The 16,643-nt window shown below is 40.5% G+C and overlaps 3 protein-coding genes and 1 long non-coding RNA gene across 9 annotated transcripts; 2 read left to right on the forward strand and 2 right to left on the reverse strand.

The window, feature by feature from the left end:
• Nucleotides 1–140: 140 nt before the first annotated feature.
• Nucleotides 141–1,372, forward strand: LOC110852639. Its single transcript, XM_022100746.2, has 5 exons — nucleotides 141–525; nucleotides 594–640; nucleotides 704–843; nucleotides 912–944; nucleotides 1,009–1,372. Exons 1-5 carry the CDS (start codon nucleotides 368–370, stop codon nucleotides 1,285–1,287), a joined length of 657 nt encoding a protein of 218 aa, XP_021956438.1. The 5' UTR covers nucleotides 141–367; the 3' UTR covers nucleotides 1,288–1,372.
• Nucleotides 1,063–2,982, reverse strand: LOC118436298. Of its 3 annotated transcripts, none has more exons than XR_004835337.1 (4): nucleotides 2,878–2,982; nucleotides 1,935–2,036; nucleotides 1,716–1,869; nucleotides 1,063–1,631 (listed from the first exon to the last, which is right to left on the reverse strand). It is a non-coding gene; the product is annotated as an uncharacterized LOC118436298 (long non-coding RNA). The 3 variants fall into 3 exon arrangements; XR_004835336.1 differs by lacking the exon at nucleotides 2,878–2,982 and adding an exon at nucleotides 2,138–2,839; XR_004835335.1 differs by lacking the exon at nucleotides 2,878–2,982 and having other exon boundaries at nucleotides 1,067–1,631; nucleotides 1,935–2,839.
• LOC110852526 (7SK snRNA methylphosphate capping enzyme) lies at nucleotides 2,972–7,125 on the forward strand. Of its 2 annotated transcripts, XR_002548139.2 has the most exons (7): nucleotides 2,972–3,351; nucleotides 3,686–4,000; nucleotides 4,083–5,758; nucleotides 5,868–6,086; nucleotides 6,157–6,547; nucleotides 6,636–6,798; nucleotides 6,975–7,125. XR_002548139.2 is itself a non-coding variant. In XM_022100626.2 (6 exons), exons 1-6 carry the CDS (start codon nucleotides 3,114–3,116, stop codon nucleotides 6,641–6,643), a joined length of 2,847 nt encoding a protein of 948 aa, XP_021956318.1. In that variant the 5' UTR covers nucleotides 2,972–3,113; the 3' UTR covers nucleotides 6,644–7,120. The 2 variants fall into 2 exon arrangements, 1 of the variants encoding a protein (XP_021956318.1); XM_022100626.2 differs by having other exon boundaries at nucleotides 6,636–7,120.
• Nucleotides 6,943–16,378, reverse strand: LOC110852528 (probable serine/threonine-protein kinase tsuA). Of its 3 annotated transcripts, XM_035854037.1 has the most exons (7): nucleotides 15,745–16,377; nucleotides 15,542–15,656; nucleotides 12,833–13,708; nucleotides 11,851–12,774; nucleotides 11,380–11,658; nucleotides 8,576–9,322; nucleotides 7,066–7,857 (listed from the first exon to the last, which is right to left on the reverse strand). In XM_035854037.1, the coding sequence occupies exons 3-7, from the start codon at nucleotides 13,670–13,672 to the stop codon at nucleotides 7,312–7,314; spliced, it is 3,336 nt and encodes a 1,111-aa protein (XP_035709930.1). In that variant the 5' UTR covers nucleotides 13,673–13,708; nucleotides 15,542–15,656; nucleotides 15,745–16,377; the 3' UTR covers nucleotides 7,066–7,311. The 3 variants fall into 3 exon arrangements, with proteins under 3 accessions (XP_035709929.1, XP_035709930.1, XP_021956319.2); XM_035854036.1 differs by having other exon boundaries at nucleotides 6,943–7,857; nucleotides 11,380–12,774; nucleotides 15,745–16,378; XM_022100627.2 differs by lacking the exons at nucleotides 15,542–15,656; nucleotides 15,745–16,377 and having other exon boundaries at nucleotides 11,380–12,774; nucleotides 12,833–13,376; nucleotides 13,444–13,580.
• Nucleotides 16,379–16,643: the final 265 nt, after the last annotated feature.

Genomic DNA, 16,643 nt, shown 5'->3' on the forward strand with positions numbered 1-16,643 from the left:
TATTGTGAGTCTCAATTTGTGACAGCTATGTAGCCACACTTTCACTCTATAGGATTTTTGCACACTTCACTTCCCCACAGAATTCACTACCTGCTAATTTTTTCATTCCATTCAAATCTACACATTTATGTACAGTACATATGAATGTATGAATGTATACATACCTACTTGCATGTGTTGTGGTGATATGCATATAGGCATTGTTCGACTTTTAAGATGCAACAATGTGTCATTAATATGCTTTTATGGTTTTACATGCATACGTACGATATAAAATTCAGCAATTTCAGAATATCCATTCCAACTTATTTTTTGCTGTATCCTATTTTAGCTACTGGAGAATACCACACGGTCCTTAATTATCGAAATGACGCGTGGATTTTTATCATCACCGAGGAGAGTGCTTTCAGTTTTGGCACTGGTATCTGTTACGGTCTATTCCACTCACGCTAGCAAAGATGTCGAGGATAAACCAGCAGAAAACGATACTTCTGTCATCGATGTCCAATTTGTGATCAGTGCGAGGTAAAACTAACATAAAACTAACTATCACAATCTCTGGTAATGTGATTTAATTGATGCAAATTCTGCAGAGAGTTGCCAACCAAGAAAGGCATTCTGGGTCAAACAAACAGGCCGGGTAAATTGTTATTCGTATAAAAATGATCAATAATTGTTTAGATGATACGGCTTTAAATTTCAGACTCGTACGTTGAGCTTGAATACTTTGAGAAAATGACGGGAGGAGAAAGCAAAGTGTACTTGACATCAACGGTACCTTCAACTGCAAACCCTGAATGGCCGGACATTGTTCATGTCAAATTTCACAATGGCCAGGGACAGGTGCTCTTTCTCAATTATCATTACTTTACATTCGACTTTCCATAATTTATCTTTTCCACACTTAACAGCGGATAAAATTTGCTGTAATGGAAGGGAGTTCGGTAAGTAATATCCGTATATTTAGAGCAAGTGAGAATTGATCTGATTTTGAAATCTAATGCGAAGGACAAGGAAATTTCTCACTGTTCTGTCAGTCTGAAGAGCATAGTGAATGGGACGGACAACGCGTTAGAGGTGGAGTTGGTGGGACCGAGTCAGAAGAATGGTCGCCTCATCATCAACACGCTTATCAACAAGACGCCCAACGACGCAACGGTCGAACGACTAGCCAGCACCTCCAAGGCCAAGGACATCGTCATAGACCTCGAAAAAAATCCAAAGGACACGCGGAAAAGCAAGAAGAACAAGAAGAACAAAAAGGCCGCAGAAGACGACGAGGATTGAAAAGTTACGTAGTTTAAAAAAACATAGTTAGTCATGATTAATATATTTTTATGAATGGAATAAAACATGGAGCAGTTGTATATAATTGACCTTTAAATTACTTATTTTTACGATTCATTATTCCATGAATTCTAAAGCATTCAAAATATTTCCTTTGGCGTTTAACATTGTTCTTTGCCAATGACATCATAATATGATGCAGAAAGAAGAATATTGTTCTACTTTTCTGCATGCGAGAACATAAGTACAATATAATTTTTTCTTCCATGAATTAGTTTGCGCCTTGCGGGATTGAAACTATTCGTACGAAATATTTAATTGACAGTATTTTGTAGTTGACGATACTGAAAATTAAATTGATTATTAGCTGCCCAACCTTTGTAATTAATTCGACATTTTAAAACTGACTGATTGAATATGAAACTTACCGAATCATTATTTATTCGAGCATATTTTTTGGGGCTCATCTGCTTCTGCTTACTGCCTCATGAAGCGCTGGGAGGAGGGGTGGTGCCGGCGGGGGATAGCAACAAGGGGGTGGAAATCACCTTTGTCCTCTCAGCCAGGTAATCTTATTGCTAACTATTTACAAGAATACGTTTAGATATTATCTTAAAATAATCCGAGATTATATAATAGGGAGCTACCCGAGCTTTTATTTTCCAAGAAACCAGAAGCGGAAGTGGAAGTGACCTACTTTAGAAGTCCGGATCAGCCTCCAGATTATTATACCAACAAGACGAGGAAATCTGAAGAAAGTATTGCAAAATTTCAACTTATTATATCAGTCATGTCTTGTCCATAAACTAAATGTTTCTCAAAACAAACTTGAAATTTTAAAGGTTTTAACCCGGAATGGCCTGATGTATTCCAAATTACTTTCTTTGAAGGACATCAGCAAGTAGGAAAATAATTCTAATATGCATAAAATCGTTGATTGATACGATAAAAACGTTGTTTTCTCTTGCAGAAACTCCGATTCGTCGTGAAGCAGGGACGAGAGGTGAGATGAGACTGGAAACCTTGCATAATAGATATATGGAATATTTATACAAGTTTCCGATGTTTTTAGGAGATTGGGAAAGTGATCGTGTCCGTGTTGGAAATCTCCAAGGCGAAAGGAGGTCGCCTCGAGAAGGACATCATCGGCAAGAACCCCACCAACGGGCGTCTCATTATCTTCTTCGTCATGAACAAATCCATTTCGGATGACACCGACGCCCGACTCATCGAACCTTCAGAACAAGTCAAAGTCCTCAAACGCATCGTGGAGACAATTGATAAGAAATAATATCCTGCTTTTTTGTACGTTCCAAATTCAAGAGTAAAATCTTCTTGAACTGAACGTGTTTTTCACATTTCATCAGTCTCATATTTCTCATATTGTAATTTCTTCAGCATCAGCGAGTAGTGCAGAACGTTTTACTTGGCATCATTATTATATGCACAAAGGTGGTGGTGGTGCTTTCAGTGCCACCACCACCTTCGCTGCTGGGGTTCATTGAGGGCTCGTGCAAAATCAAGTTAACCAAACCTATTTCTTAACCGTGATTATCGCGAATAGACACGAAAAATGATAATAATGCGTACAAAAGTACTGGACGCTCCTCTGAATATTATGTTGTGTTGGTGGTGGTGGTGGCGAAGAAAAGGAAGGAAAATGTAGGGCCGAGTCCCACAATGGCTTGAGCATTGGAAGAGTAACATTGTGGTGATCTGCCAGTTCCACGCCCACTGCGACCCATCCGGTCAGTCACACCCACCTCAGACGCAGGCGCACTCTCGCCCGCTACCAACCACACCCACTTTCAGCGCTCCCCGTGGGGATGAAGGGGCTCGGAACACGAGAAGGAGCTGGCCCCTCCCTGGAGATCACGGGGCTCTCCTTGCGGGAGAGTTTGAACCCCGGCGGCAGCGAAGGAGACCACCAGCAACAACCCAACGTTCTCAGCATCGTCGTCGATCCACCGTCCGGCGATGAGGCGGACGGAGGGGGAGGACGAACGGGGGGACATCATGGAGGCAACGATTCGGACCCACCCATCGAGAATGATAACCCAGAAGGTGAGCCAGTTTCTAATTTATTTTTAATTCTGGACATTACCATAACCTACAAGTTTTGATGGATTTGTCGATGATGCACTCTAGACTCGAAAACGTATTCTTTAACTTGGTTTTAGCCAAATAACGCAATGTGCAAAATGTATGTTTCGAAGGAGAAGGTTGGAAGGTTTCTTTTTAGAAGCTGGACTGTTGACAGCCATGCTCCATACGTGATTAAAACTATGTCTGAGACAATGCAATCCAATTAGCCAATTTATCAAATAAATTATATACATTATGGGTAGTTAATTTTTTGGTGGAAATTTAACATTTGTTGTTCTACTTTTTTTAAAAGGGGACGAGGACATGGAGAGCAGAAATGTGCTGCTGTCTGGACATGATCGTGAAAAGGAGATTATTATTGAAAGTGTCAAAAAGCGAGCTCAGTTACATCATCGGAAAAGAATAAAGTCAGCTCACTCTACGGACGCCGCCTATGTTCCACCCTACAAAAAGAATCGGTTTCGACACCTTCCATCCGTTCTTCCTTCCAAATTCTTGTTGGGAGGAAATATCAGAGATCCGCTGAATTTGGCGAGCTTGTCCGACGCAAGGATAAGTGCCGAGTTAAATAAGGCTACACCACAGTCATCACCACTTCCAGTTCAAGGTAATTAAGAAAATTAAGACAGCGTTTTTTAAATTCAATGTATTAACAGGTCAGGATTTCTTAAATAATAGATGTCTTTCAGGCGAGGTGCCCGTGTTTATTCCAAAAAATCCGCAAGATCCACTCGGCCTCACAACAAAAACGCCTGAAAATGTTCAAGATATTGTAGCAGGCGTAAGGAAAAATTCTTGCAGCCGCAAGCATCGCCATCGCAAAAGACCTGGAAGGAAGAGGACGGACAGTGAGTGCAGCATTGGAACCGAACCTGCAAATGAAAGTCACGTCATCATTGAAGATCCATCGTTGTCCGTCAATGACGATGCTGAGGAGTTATCAAAAGGCCAACAGCTTGAACACAAAGTTAGACGAGGTGACAAAGATGAAGCAGAAGCAGCTAAAGTACAAAAAGAATTCAAGGACGTTATAGTGATTGCAAAATCGGAACCAGAAGAATCCCTTCCAAAAATAGTGAATACGAAATCCTCAACTTCCACAACTACTACAAGAAATACCGCTTTAATAGTTAATTCTGAAATTTTGGTTTCTCCGGCTCCTACTGCTGCTACCGATGAAAACGTCAACGCCAATAATGTATCCGACAGCTTTAATGCAGAATCCACAAACACTACGTTGTCGCCACCCGACATTACAACACAATCCACTACTGCGTCTACTAGTGCAGCCGCAACAAGCACATCAGCAACATCAGTTGTGGAAAGATCACACGATAGTCACAATGCGGGTCGTGGTGGTGGTGGTGTAGATGAGTACGAGTACGAATTTCAAGATTTTGTTCCAGACGACGAAAACAGACATTATTACGGGACTAATACCACTGGACCATATAATAGGTCTTCTAGCGATTACAACAACTCGAGATCCAGCAGTACATATGCTCCATCCCCATTTGCATTCGACAGCACAGAGTATTTCCTTGAAGCCCCTCCGTACGAATCCCCCTTTTCACATTTCGCTTATACTCCTACTCACCATTTGCAACCCTTTTCTCCTCCTCCACTTCCAGAGCTTCCACCTTTCCAAAGAAGAATGCAAGTATTTGCGACACGACCTCAGCACTTGTCATTGCAAAGGGCAGTTTTCCATCGTCCTTTTAGACCCTTTCCTTTTAGACGTGGTGCCAAGAATAAGGCTGATCCGATTGTAAGCCCCGTCATTCCACAACCGGGGAGTCAACGACGTCGTGGCCATCATTTTCACAATAACAACAAGAAACCAGGAGGAGATAAGGCAAACACGAGTGGTGGTGAAACTTCGCAACAGTTACAAAGAGGGGCCACTTCAACGGGCTCCATCACTACTGACGCTTCAGGACCTGGTGGCACAGGAAACAATAAAAAATCATCTGACCGATCAAAAGACAAGAAGATTTTCCAGTTTGGCAACTACACCAATTATTATGGATACCGAACGGCGGAACAAGGGGACCCTAGGCTTTGGGCTCTGAAAAAAGAGTATTTACAGGGGAAAGAAGTCCTTGACATTGGGTGTAATTCAGGACATGTGACACTTTCAATTGCAAGAGACTTTGAGCCGAGAAGGATTCATGGAATTGACATTGATTACTCACTGATTGTTGCGGCTCGGAAAAATATTAAACACTACATGATTCGAGATCCAGACAATAAGGACATTGTATTTCCAAGAAGTTTGCCTTTGATTTATGGGGCAATGCAGCCTCCGCCAGCACCAGGGGAAAAGACTTCAAATGTATTTCCATACAACGTCTCCTTTGCTCACGTAAGCATGACAAAGGGTTTCACTACATTATCCAATTACATAGTACTAAATGATTAGATTTAGGATTAGTTGTAAACATTTGTAAAAAATACTTCTTTTTGTTTTGCAGGAAAACTACGTTTTGACGTCAGACAACCAGTTGGACGGTGTGAAACCTCAGTACAATGTCATTATCTGTTTTAGTGTCACCAAATGGATTCATTTGAATTTTGGAGATGATGGATTAAAGAGATTTTTTAAACGTATTTTTCTACACCTTCACGATGAAGGAATTTTGGTTCTAGAGCCGCAGCCCTGGTCTTCTTATGTCAAGAAAAAGAAACTTACCGTACGTATTATATGTAACATTGCAAAAAATTAACTATAATTCTCTTAATTGTTTTTGTTTTGTATTATAGGAAAAAGTCCACCAGATGTTTCAAAAGATTAACTTCTTCCCTGAACAGTTTGAAGAATATTTATTGAATGAGGTCGGATTTGCGACGTCAGAATGTTTAGGAACACCGGTGCACAATTCCAAAGGATTCCAGAGACCACTTCTTGTATTTGTGAAGAGCAAAGCTGCCACGGGACAAAGTAACCTTGCAATACCCACAAGTCTGAAAAATGAAGATACGCCATGTACCGTAACACATGACTCCATCTCACAAGAATGTGACCAGGAGTCTTCATTTACTCCTGGTGGCGATTGCCAGTCGTCGAGTTCAAAATCTCCTTTGGAATCGCATCCCTCCGAAAAGGGTGACACAGAGACGAAAGTTGAAAGTATGGTGGTCTCAAGTTCGTCAGGTAAGATTATAATTTAAATGAGCTATGATAATGTGTGCTAATTAAAATGCATGGCTAATATGCATCTTCTTGTTGTACATATCTACAGGTAATTGACGAATAACACGCTCCCCTGACCAAAAGTGATCTATGCAACAAACAAACTCAATAAATGATTAATGCTTCCCACCCAAACCTACCTATGTACTTGGATTCTAATCTGTCGTATGTACTCCGACGATATCCAGATTTTTCAATAACCTAGTTTACAAGTCAGCAACTTGTAGAATTCATATTCCGACATATATAGACATAATTAGCATACCCCGGACAAATATTTTTTTATCCTACCCTACTCGTGTTGAGCTCAACATGAGTAGGGTAGGATAAAAAAATATTTTTCCGGGGTATGATAATTAGATATACATACATATTCTATATTTTATAGAATTAAGATAACTTGAAGTGCTTTTACTGATCTTTTGCAAGCGTATAATATAATTCAGATATATTTATATAGTCAATAACCAACCCGAATGTAATAATCGTATGTTTCTTTATTATCAATTAATAATAATACAAATATTGCAGAAATTGAATATGTACCCTCATTCTCTATTTTTCATTAAAAATCTGGCTAATTATCGCACACACACACACACGGGTTATAAATATGTGCATTCCAGGTACTTTATTTTCCTTGCAGTCAACTTGTTATGAAAATTGGATAAATATGGCATAGTGTATTCAAGAGTTCAGTATTATGCAGAATATAGCTGTTAGTGTTAGGTCTGGAAGTGGACCGTGCGGGCTGCGTTCATTGGGTAGTGAAGATGGGGGGAAGGAAACATAATGGGAGACACGGAGCGCTTCCTCGTCGTCTTAACGTTGGCCTTGTCCCCAACAATAGGTGGCAAGTGAAAGGTAGACGCAGATGGGGACGCCGTGAGGGAATTAGCTTGGGACCTGCGTCTATGGCGCCGTCGTTGGCTTCCAGATCTTTGCCCGACATTGTTGTTGTACTCATGATACGATCCAGCGTCCAAATATCTCGTGGATGTGAAGGTGGTGGACAACTCAGAGGATGAGTTTGAGAGTGTTTTGGTCAGTGAGATTTTCGGTCGTAGGATGGAACGATCCGACACGTTGCTGGTGGACCTCTTGACTCGATGTGGATCAGGGGGTGGTGTGATGATGGATAACCGTTGGCGTTGTATGTTTGGGAGCAATGAACTGTGGTAATCCTCGTCCTCGTCGTCCATGTCGACATAAATATAAAACGTGTTGTTTCCAACTTTCAACTCGCTCCGTAGTTGAGAGTAGCTCCGAACCTGAGAGTTAATACACAAACAACACAATTGTTATTGATTAATGATTACACTGACGAATGACACGACTGCTACAAATGTAGTGAATGGTTAGAAGAGAATCGTGAAAATTTCTTTTCATTGCTTTTCTCGCATAATTCATTTATAAGACTCGAACCCCATAATTATAATTTTATGCCAGCTTCAGTGACGTTTATCCAAGGTTCATGCTTGTGTACTTGTGTGATTGACAAGTTTTTCGTAACATTTCCCCTTTGCGTGCCTCTGTAGATTTTTATATTGGATTTTATTGTTCATGAAAACTCGGACTAGTTGTACTCAACAAAAAAATAGAATGGAATCCCATTGCATTCAAACTCGCATTTACGTACATGCACCTACATTTCAGGGTAACTGAATTCAGTTATTGGTTAACTACCGACTACCAGTGAATACTTGGAGTGGTCATCGATTTTTACGCTTTTGCAACAGGTATTGACAGAAGCTGCTTACACAACTCCGTTGCTTTCTGATTGATTCGTAAATCCATCAATGCCAATTCATGAAAAAATTAGTCTCCGTGCGTACACAGTAAATCTTGGAATCTTATCTCAGGACCAATCTTATCCTCAATCTACGGGATATAAAATTGTTCATGTGGAAAATTTTGCTACTCTATTGACGCAAATAGTTCGAAGTGCAGTTAACGCGACATACAATTAATTATGAGGTATCGTCTTACCTGTCTTCCGTACAAGGTTTCTAAGCGGTTGCCCACTTTCCGGCTGTGCGGGAGTTTCACGGCCAACCCCAGATCGCGAACCAAGTCCTCGAAAGGTTGAGATGTCTTGGTGTTCAGCAGTACTTGGCTTTGCACGGAAGGGTCCGCACCGTTGATAACCCTCACCATTTGTCTTTCCAAGCGAATTCGCCCGTTCGTCCCATGACTCGAGGCTTCACCAATGACTTCTGCTACGATTCGTGGAATATCTGATTTTGACTGACCCTCACCACTTTTCCCATGACTATTATCATTGAAACTTTTCCGCCGCCGCCTTTCCCCATCCGTTGGTTGACTATTGTAATTACTTTTATTATAACTACTTTTGGTGGGTTTAATACTGTTGTTGTTGTTATTTGTAATGTTCAAGTTATTGGAGGAAACGCTTATGCTTTTGTTCTTGCTGATATAGCCGAGACTGTTCAGAGTCGCATCGCCATACAATTTACTGCTTAGGTTGGTTTCACTGGAGGAAATCATTTTCATGGAAGAACTCTTGGTACTGTTTTCATAGGATTTTTGCGACCGAGCTCTTCTTATTCGAATCAAGGGTGGATTTTTACCGTAGTTGAGATTCAAACCAGTCGACTTTGATCTAGAAACTATTGGAGGGAGATTTTGGAAAGTGGGGGTGGCACGAGGGGAATGTTCGTCGTCCGTGCTCCGCTTTCTTGTTGTCAATTTTCTCCTGATGGCGTAGTTGAGAGGCTGGAAAAATTGCGGAAAACTTCTCAACAATTTCATCATCCGGCCCATCATTATGCCAAAGAGCAGGTTAGTTTAGTAGGTCGATTAGGTTTCCAGTTTGTCGAGATTGGTTAGATGTTAGACGATGTTAGGTCACAGACTGCCGGTTAGTTTGGAACTGTCACACAAAAGAACACAGCACTGTGTTATTTTTTAATACTTTCTGATTACAATATTTCACATGTCTTTCATTTTATATTTGTCTAAACAGAACAAAAAGGGCTCAATTGATCATTGCAGAGAAAAAGCTATTTCAGACTAAAGTATTCTATCTAAGGTGCATGGTGTTCGTCTGAAGTATGTAAACCATACAGACTACTGTGTACTTACTGTCCATTTTATTTTGTGCTTGTTTTGTTGCAGGATCTTGAAGGTGGTATGGTGGTAGCAAAAAGTTGTTGTCTTTAGGCTCATCTACAACAAGTATTACCGTGCAATATGTATGGGATGCATGACAATGCGAATAACTTGAAACTCGTACGACTCGACATGAACGTAATCTTTCTGAGGGAGATACTCATCCATTTTTTGCAAATATGCTAAAGTTGGAATGAATAATGAACAGAATGCGAATGAGCCAAGATGAGATTTATACATAAATTAACTTTTTTTAATGTCACGTTTTGCTGTGTTGACTCAACAGATAAAAAGTAACTTGATACAATTCTGTAATCTTGTATAACAACCATGTTCATTCTTTTATCTTGTTCAACTAGATAACTTCAGCACGAACAACTATTTATGTAAATTTAACTCCACACCAAGATAATAAATTCCAGGTTGGATCATTATATAAATTTGTTACATAACATATGTAAGTAGGAAACTGGTGTGCAAGGGGTAAGTGATCATCAATAAGTCACAAGAAACACGTTAATTAATGAATGAATGGCATCGTTTTGATGAGAAATGTAACAGATTTTACTACGCATGTTTCGTAGTAAAGTAAAAGTTCTGATGACGACCCAGTTGTGGATCATAACTTCTATTTCATATCAACATATTCGCATCGTCCAAAAATTGTTCCACTGTTTTCTATCATTTCTATCGTTCATTCAACACAACTGTACATCCCACGCACTCGTTTTACAAGTTAGCGACATTGACGTCATTGAATTACAATATGACAAAAAACCGTAGAATTCATTTAGCTCGAGTCATGGACAGAGTCCGCTTCTAACTTTTAATAATAAAGAAATAAATTAAAAATAAGCATGGTGGTTCATATTGCCAGCAGGTGATTAGGAGTAAGATTAATTGAGTAATAATGATCATTGACCACGAAGGTGAAGATGGGATATCTTCACCCCTCACGACTGAAGCTCGTCAATCAAAGAATTAAGAATGTAAGTACGTATGGTGTAATTCCTTCTCTGAAAGTAGAAGAGAATCCTCCTTAACTAATTTACAGCGAAACCACTTCTTGGTCCTGAGAAACCGACGTCACGCAAATCTTTCTTGCATGACCAAGAACTAAGGAGGTATTGCATTCTAGCAGACGCTTTCTTTGACTATCCGGCCACATTCACTTTTACAAAGCCATGAAGATGGTCAACAAGTTCTCTGCTAATATTGATTTAATGCCCTTGTTCGCATACGACATTTCAAGTTAAACATTTATAAAACAATTTTGTCAAGACTGCATCGTTATCGTTTTAAAATGATCCAGTTAAACAGTTTAACTGGAACCTTATCTAATAAGGATCTCAATATAGAAATTGAACATCCATCAAAGTGTAACTATCTACAAATAATATGCTATGCTGTCCACCTTGAATTACAGCAAATATATAGAAAAAAAGTGTATACCCACTATTGTTATAAGTAGCATCTGCTGTCAGCAAGTCATTCTTGCATATGTACGACAAACAATTTATGTACTCTGGTTCTTGTACCTATACAAATGTGTGTGTCGCAGTAATAAAAACGATGATAATCCTGCTCCAATGTCGTACATACGAAGTACTATAAAGCTCTTGAGTCAAGAATATGATACGTGAAAAGTATACTTACCTTACCTTGAACTTTCGAATGCTCGATACGACATAGGCCTGCTCGTTCTTTAACTCGTCAACGGACTCGATGAGACGACCGTCGAGAGTGAAGACGTACCTCGCCCCCTGCGGCAACTGGGGCATTTTCTTATTTAATAGATTCAAAAGATTGTCCATGGTCTGTAGGTCGCGAGGTCGGAAGCGGTACTCGATCCGTGGAAAGCGGTCGTCTCCGTTCATGTAGAACCACACCTTTTTGGCCACCCATTGGTTCATGTTCTGCCGCTGGTAGATCCTTGGAATCTTTGTATATTTGCCCGGAAAACTATTGTTACTCCCACTTTCACCTTTGTAATGGGGCCCTTTATGGTTCCTCCCCTTATTATTGTTGGCATTGGAATTGCTGTTAGTGGGAAGGGATGCGGGTATACTCACGACGCTACTACTATTGCTAAAATTCTGAGGATGGTGAGCCACAACGTTTGGCTTCCTTACCGGGTAGGTTGGTGGACGGTTACGACCTCCTTGCGGCATTGGGATGACAATTGGCTGCTGAATTTGGCCAAGTCGTTGCAGTCGTTGGACCTGTTCAACACCGGAAGTAGTAGTAGTAGTAGCTGTGGCATTATTGTTACTGGGAAAGTGGCGAGAAAAGTTGGACACTGTACTCTGGGTAATGCTTGCGTAAGGAGGAGGAGGAGGGGGTCCTATTCCCCCCTTATTATTAACGTTAGTATGATTATTAGTAGTTTTGGAGAGGCCTGTTGGACTAATGTGAGTAGGAATGGGTTTAGTAATTACGGTCGTAGTGGCACCGCTGTCATGTTGGCTAAAACTGTAGGGTCGCTTGTCCCTTGTTGTTAGACGGGTTAGTGGTGGGTTAATAATTTCTGGAAGTAGTGGAGGAACCTGGTCAACTTCTGGCTGTTGGGAGTTACGAAATGATCGATAGCTTCCCTTTTTATTCACACTGTCGCCAGTCTCACCAGTTTCATGAGCATCGTCGTCGTCGTCGCCTACCACCACCAACTCTGACCTCAAAGTATCGCCAGGGCTCGTTGTAGTAGGTTTCCAATGGTGGAGGAGAGGTTGAGCTTGTTGTTGTGGGGGAGAAGGAGGAGGAGGAAGCGTGTCGTCGTCGCCTGCTGGGTCCACATCCATCTCGATGTTGGCACTGTTGTGAATCGAGTCTCGCACCCAATCTTCGACTCTTTCCCTCTCATCCTGGGACAATCGACCATCCGAGTTTTGTAAAATTTCTAGAATCTCAGCTTCTGGTGGTCCATCGTTTTGAATTACTTTTCCACTGTACAGGTCCTCAAAATACGTGGCTCGACTGATTGCTCGAATGTTGTTGAGCAACTCGTGTCTCAACGCCATCTGATCAACGTTAGGGAGTGGTTCATGAGGGTCGTAGTCCTGAATAGAAAAAAATACATATAGTTCAAAGTAAAACTAGAAAAAAGTCAGTGGTCACCTGTTTGGAATCTGACCCCGTGGGCAGGTTCGTGTCAAATTCAGCGTTTCCTCCTCCCCCCTCCAGCCCTGGTCTTATGCTCGAGTAGACAATGTTGGCTATGGACTCACTGCTCGTCCTCAACTTGTTGCCGAATGGGTCATTCCCAGCGTCCACGTCGTCATCGTAATCTGCGTGCTCAGGATCAAGTTGTGGAAGGGGTTCGGTATGCAGCATGTCCGTCAGTGGGACTTCTGCTGCTGGGGGTTGTGAATTATCAGCAGAACGACGTCGTTTGCTGCTTGGGGACTTGTTGATGAGGTGTAGGGCATCTCCTCTCCTGCCGACACTGAGACCACCCCCACCAAACATTCCCTCTTCGTCCTCCTCCGAAGTGATCACCTCGTTCATATTGGGCGCCGATGCAGCCTTTTGCAAAATGTAGAGTTTCAAGGCGTTACTTTCTTCGGGGGAAAACAACTCTGCAAACTTTGTCGTCTTGTTTTTATTGTTGAATCCCCCAGCACCGGATGTGGCCGAAGTAACCATTGTTGCCTCACTACTGCTATTATTAGTGGCACGGTTAGTTTTGGTAGTAGTTTTAGAAATACTCATCGTAGATTTGGATTTACTTTGATTTCTAGAAACGTGCGGGTCAGGTTTACTATGCTTGGAAGTTTCTACTAAGTGTTCGTAATCCACAATGACGGGAATACTAGTAATATTTGTAGAGGTAGAAGAGTTGAGGTTAGAATCGGAAGGGTTTATTACTTGTTTTATGTGGTGGTCATTCAATTTCTCCACGTATTGTGTGTACTTTGTGTTCACAGGCAAGACTGACCTCTGCGATTTGGAATACATTTTTATTTCTCCTCTGGGCAGCCTTGTTTTATTACTCTGTAGAAATAATTCACCGAAAATTAAGCAGCAAAAGGTTCGGGTAAATCAATAACAAATCAATACTTTAAAATGTTATAATCAACTTTGCAAGAAAAAAAACAGAGCTCTCTTCTTGCCCTCGTCGTATATTATTATGTCGTATTATCCAATTTGCATCCACAACCCCGCTTATCTATCAAGTTGAAGATGGTATCGCAGCAGAGAAATAACCAAACATGAGGACTTTTTTTTGCTACGGACCCCCTTAAACATTTTTATTAAAATTTTGATAAATTGCAATATTTGCTAGTGAGGTACGTCCAAACAATGAAAAAAATGCGTTTTAAAAAAATCTACATGTCAAGGGTACCTCTGAGGGACTCATTACATCTTTTACACATATCCCTTCATTGTGGGCCAACCAGAAGTCGTAAAAATATGGGGTTTGGATATTTTTTATCTAAATACGATTGTCTAAAACGAACTTCAGTAAGGAGCTGCTACGTGACCTTTTTACCTAAAGTTTGACCTTTTAAATTTACATGTATTGCGATAAAATTGGCATGCAAATAATCTGTAAAACTTAATTTTTGTAGAGGTCAAACTTTAGGTCAAAAAGGTCACGTAGCAGCTCCTTACTGAAGTTCGTTTTAGACAATCGTATTTAGATAAAAAATATCCAAACCCCATATTTTTACGACTTCTGGTTGGCCCACAATGAAGGGATATGCGTAAAAGATGTAATGAGTCCCTCAGAGGTACCCTTGACATGTAGATTTTTTTAAAACGCATTTTTTTCATTGTTTGGACGTACCTCAGTAGCAAATATTGCAATTTATCAAAATTTTAATAAAAATGTTTAAGGGGGTCCGTAGCAAAAAAAAGTCCTCACATGTTATTTTACTACACAGCTAACCTTGCAGTCGTTCGAATGACTATGTATGACTGCATGTGGACAAAATCAACGGTAAACCTGCAAAGTATTGACATTACCCGTGTAATTCCCACAAGAAAAGTTTGGGGGAAAGTTTCAGTGCCACATTTATGCTTGTCGACGAAAGTTGTGAGGGAAAATTGTGAGGTAGGTGGTGCCTACGTGTGTGTAATGAGTATGATATGGTTGGGTATTGACATTCTGTGACAACTATGGATTGCATAAACCAATTGAATACAAAAAGTATATATGTACTTGCAAATAGTCAATGCCATATGCGTCATTATTACCACGATGGCACAGAACGGTAATCTTATGCATTTATAATAACTACACAAAATCGTGAATGGCTTACGTCGGTCTAGATTGGGGGCATGGTGTGAATTCGGTTTAATAGTTTTGCCACACACCTAAATATGTATATAGTGCACATTTACCTCGAACTGCTTTTTCCAATAATTGCATTTAATTCTATATCGTTAAAGCCGATGCACCCTAAAATTATTTGGAAATTAAAAAATTAAAATTATCTGGGGGTCACAAAAAACAAAATTAGTGAGCATCCAAGGCTAAATTCTCAATAATTATTAAATGACAACAATTATTGCAACATTTTTATACAGTAACTAAACCATACAGGTTAGACATTAATTATGCGCCATGAGGTCTTCGACCGACAATTTGCAATATTATGTGTCCTCGAATCTGACAAGTATCGAGTTGTGAGTATCATTTGATAGACAAAACAAGACGGCAGTTCGATTTGCCTCACACAGTTCCTTTCTCTTCTCTCTGTTTCGTCAATACACACCCCACCAGCGGTCGGTCCACATACTAAATGGGTACTTGCCATTGCATGACGTGACCAAAAACCATGAATTCCTTATGGATGGAAAAATTGGAGGAAGTTGCATTACCTTGATTACTGGGGTACATTTACATTTGTACTTTGGCGACCTATCCTCTTCTGGTTTCAAGTTTATCCCTCCGAATTATTATTTTACGAGTGCGTAATGTGGTGGTAGCCACCTCCTATGTTCAATCAGATTTCACATTTTTACTTTAGTAGACCAAAAACAGAATATTTTTCCAGCCAGAACCATGATATTATATGCACTACCATATAAACGATAATAAACCACCAATAAATCCAATTAGATGGTCGTTTGTGTTTTTATTTGCTTTTGTCGGCTCACTCAATTTACCCACTCGCTTCCTGAATCTTTGATGAACGGGTGATTGGAAGTAAATGGTCGAAACATCCAACAGGAAGTGAACTAATATGCCTTCTGGTCTCCTGTACAATTATGGATTTCCATTAATAAGTAGATACATACGTATACGATACGCGGACCTTGGTCGATGATGACTTGTTCGACGACAATTGCCATCATTAAGGTCACGCTGACCTATGCGAAATGTGAATTAGTGGAATTAAACAGGGGCAATGGGAAGCGCTTTCAATACAACCAATGTGCTGGGTGATTCAGCGTGTCTGCGACTAACTCGTTGAGTAGAATGATAACTTCTACACTGGAATCCAGAGTCTAGATGAGTGATGCCGAGCGAGGAGGGATAGCTCTGAGACACCGTATGAACTGACTGAGATAAGAAGTGGGTTGAGGTGTGAATATGTTGGAAGAAGAAAGTAAGTCAATGGGACAATCCAATCAAACAACAAATTCCGGTGGTCGATCAATCCCTTCCTGCTTTCTCCCTGCTTTCTCTCCCTTTGTCGACTTCAATCCTGCCAAGGAACCCAACACCTCGGCCCATTAATAATGCGATACAATATCTCATACACTTTTGGCACCATTCGTGGCTGCGTAGCTTCTTTTTAGTAAGATTTACGAATATATCTCCCTATTGATACACTCAACACCACCCATCTGTGTGTAGCCCCCCCAATAATATTATGCTTTGAGAAATGTTCTCATCATCCAAATCTTTATGAAATGCCAGAATTGCAGGTGTGTGAAACAAAATTAGCATGAAGAGTTTCTCATCTCGATATACTTT

Source organism: Folsomia candida, unplaced genomic scaffold, assembly GCF_002217175.1.
Source record: "Folsomia candida strain VU population unplaced genomic scaffold, ASM221717v1 Fcan01_Sc007, whole genome shotgun sequence".
NCBI classification, from domain to species: Eukaryota; Metazoa; Arthropoda; class Collembola; order Entomobryomorpha; family Isotomidae; genus Folsomia; species Folsomia candida.

Excerpts from the sequence above, each read along its gene's own strand:
- LOC110852639 (XM_022100746.2), top strand. The coding sequence starts at position 368 with ATGACGCGTGGATTTTTATCATCACCGAGGAGAGTGCTTTCAGTTTTG. Across the intron at positions 844-911 it reads TTCACAATGGCCAGGGACAG|CGGATAAAATTTGCTGTAAT; the intron begins GTGCTCTTTCTC and ends CACACTTAACAG. Across the intron at positions 945-1,008 it reads CTGTAATGGAAGGGAGTTCG|GACAAGGAAATTTCTCACTG; the intron begins GTAAGTAATATC and ends TCTAATGCGAAG.
- LOC110852526 (XM_022100626.2), top strand. The coding sequence starts at position 3,114 with ATGAAGGGGCTCGGAACACGAGAAGGAGCTGGCCCCTCCCTGGAGATC. Across the intron at positions 4,001-4,082 it reads ATCACCACTTCCAGTTCAAG|GCGAGGTGCCCGTGTTTATT; the intron begins GTAATTAAGAAA and ends GATGTCTTTCAG. Across the intron at positions 5,759-5,867 it reads ACAACGTCTCCTTTGCTCAC|GAAAACTACGTTTTGACGTC; the intron begins GTAAGCATGACA and ends TTTGTTTTGCAG.
- LOC110852528 (XM_035854036.1), bottom strand. The coding sequence starts at position 13,672 with ATGTATTCCAAATCGCAGAGGTCAGTCTTGCCTGTGAACACAAAGTAC. Across the intron at positions 12,775-12,832 it reads CGGGGTCAGATTCCAAACAG|GACTACGACCCTCATGAACC; the intron begins GTGACCACTGAC and ends TTTTCTATTCAG. Across the intron at positions 7,858-8,575 it reads AAACCTTGTACGGAAGACAG|GTTCGGAGCTACTCTCAACT; the intron begins GTAAGACGATAC and ends ATTAACTCTCAG.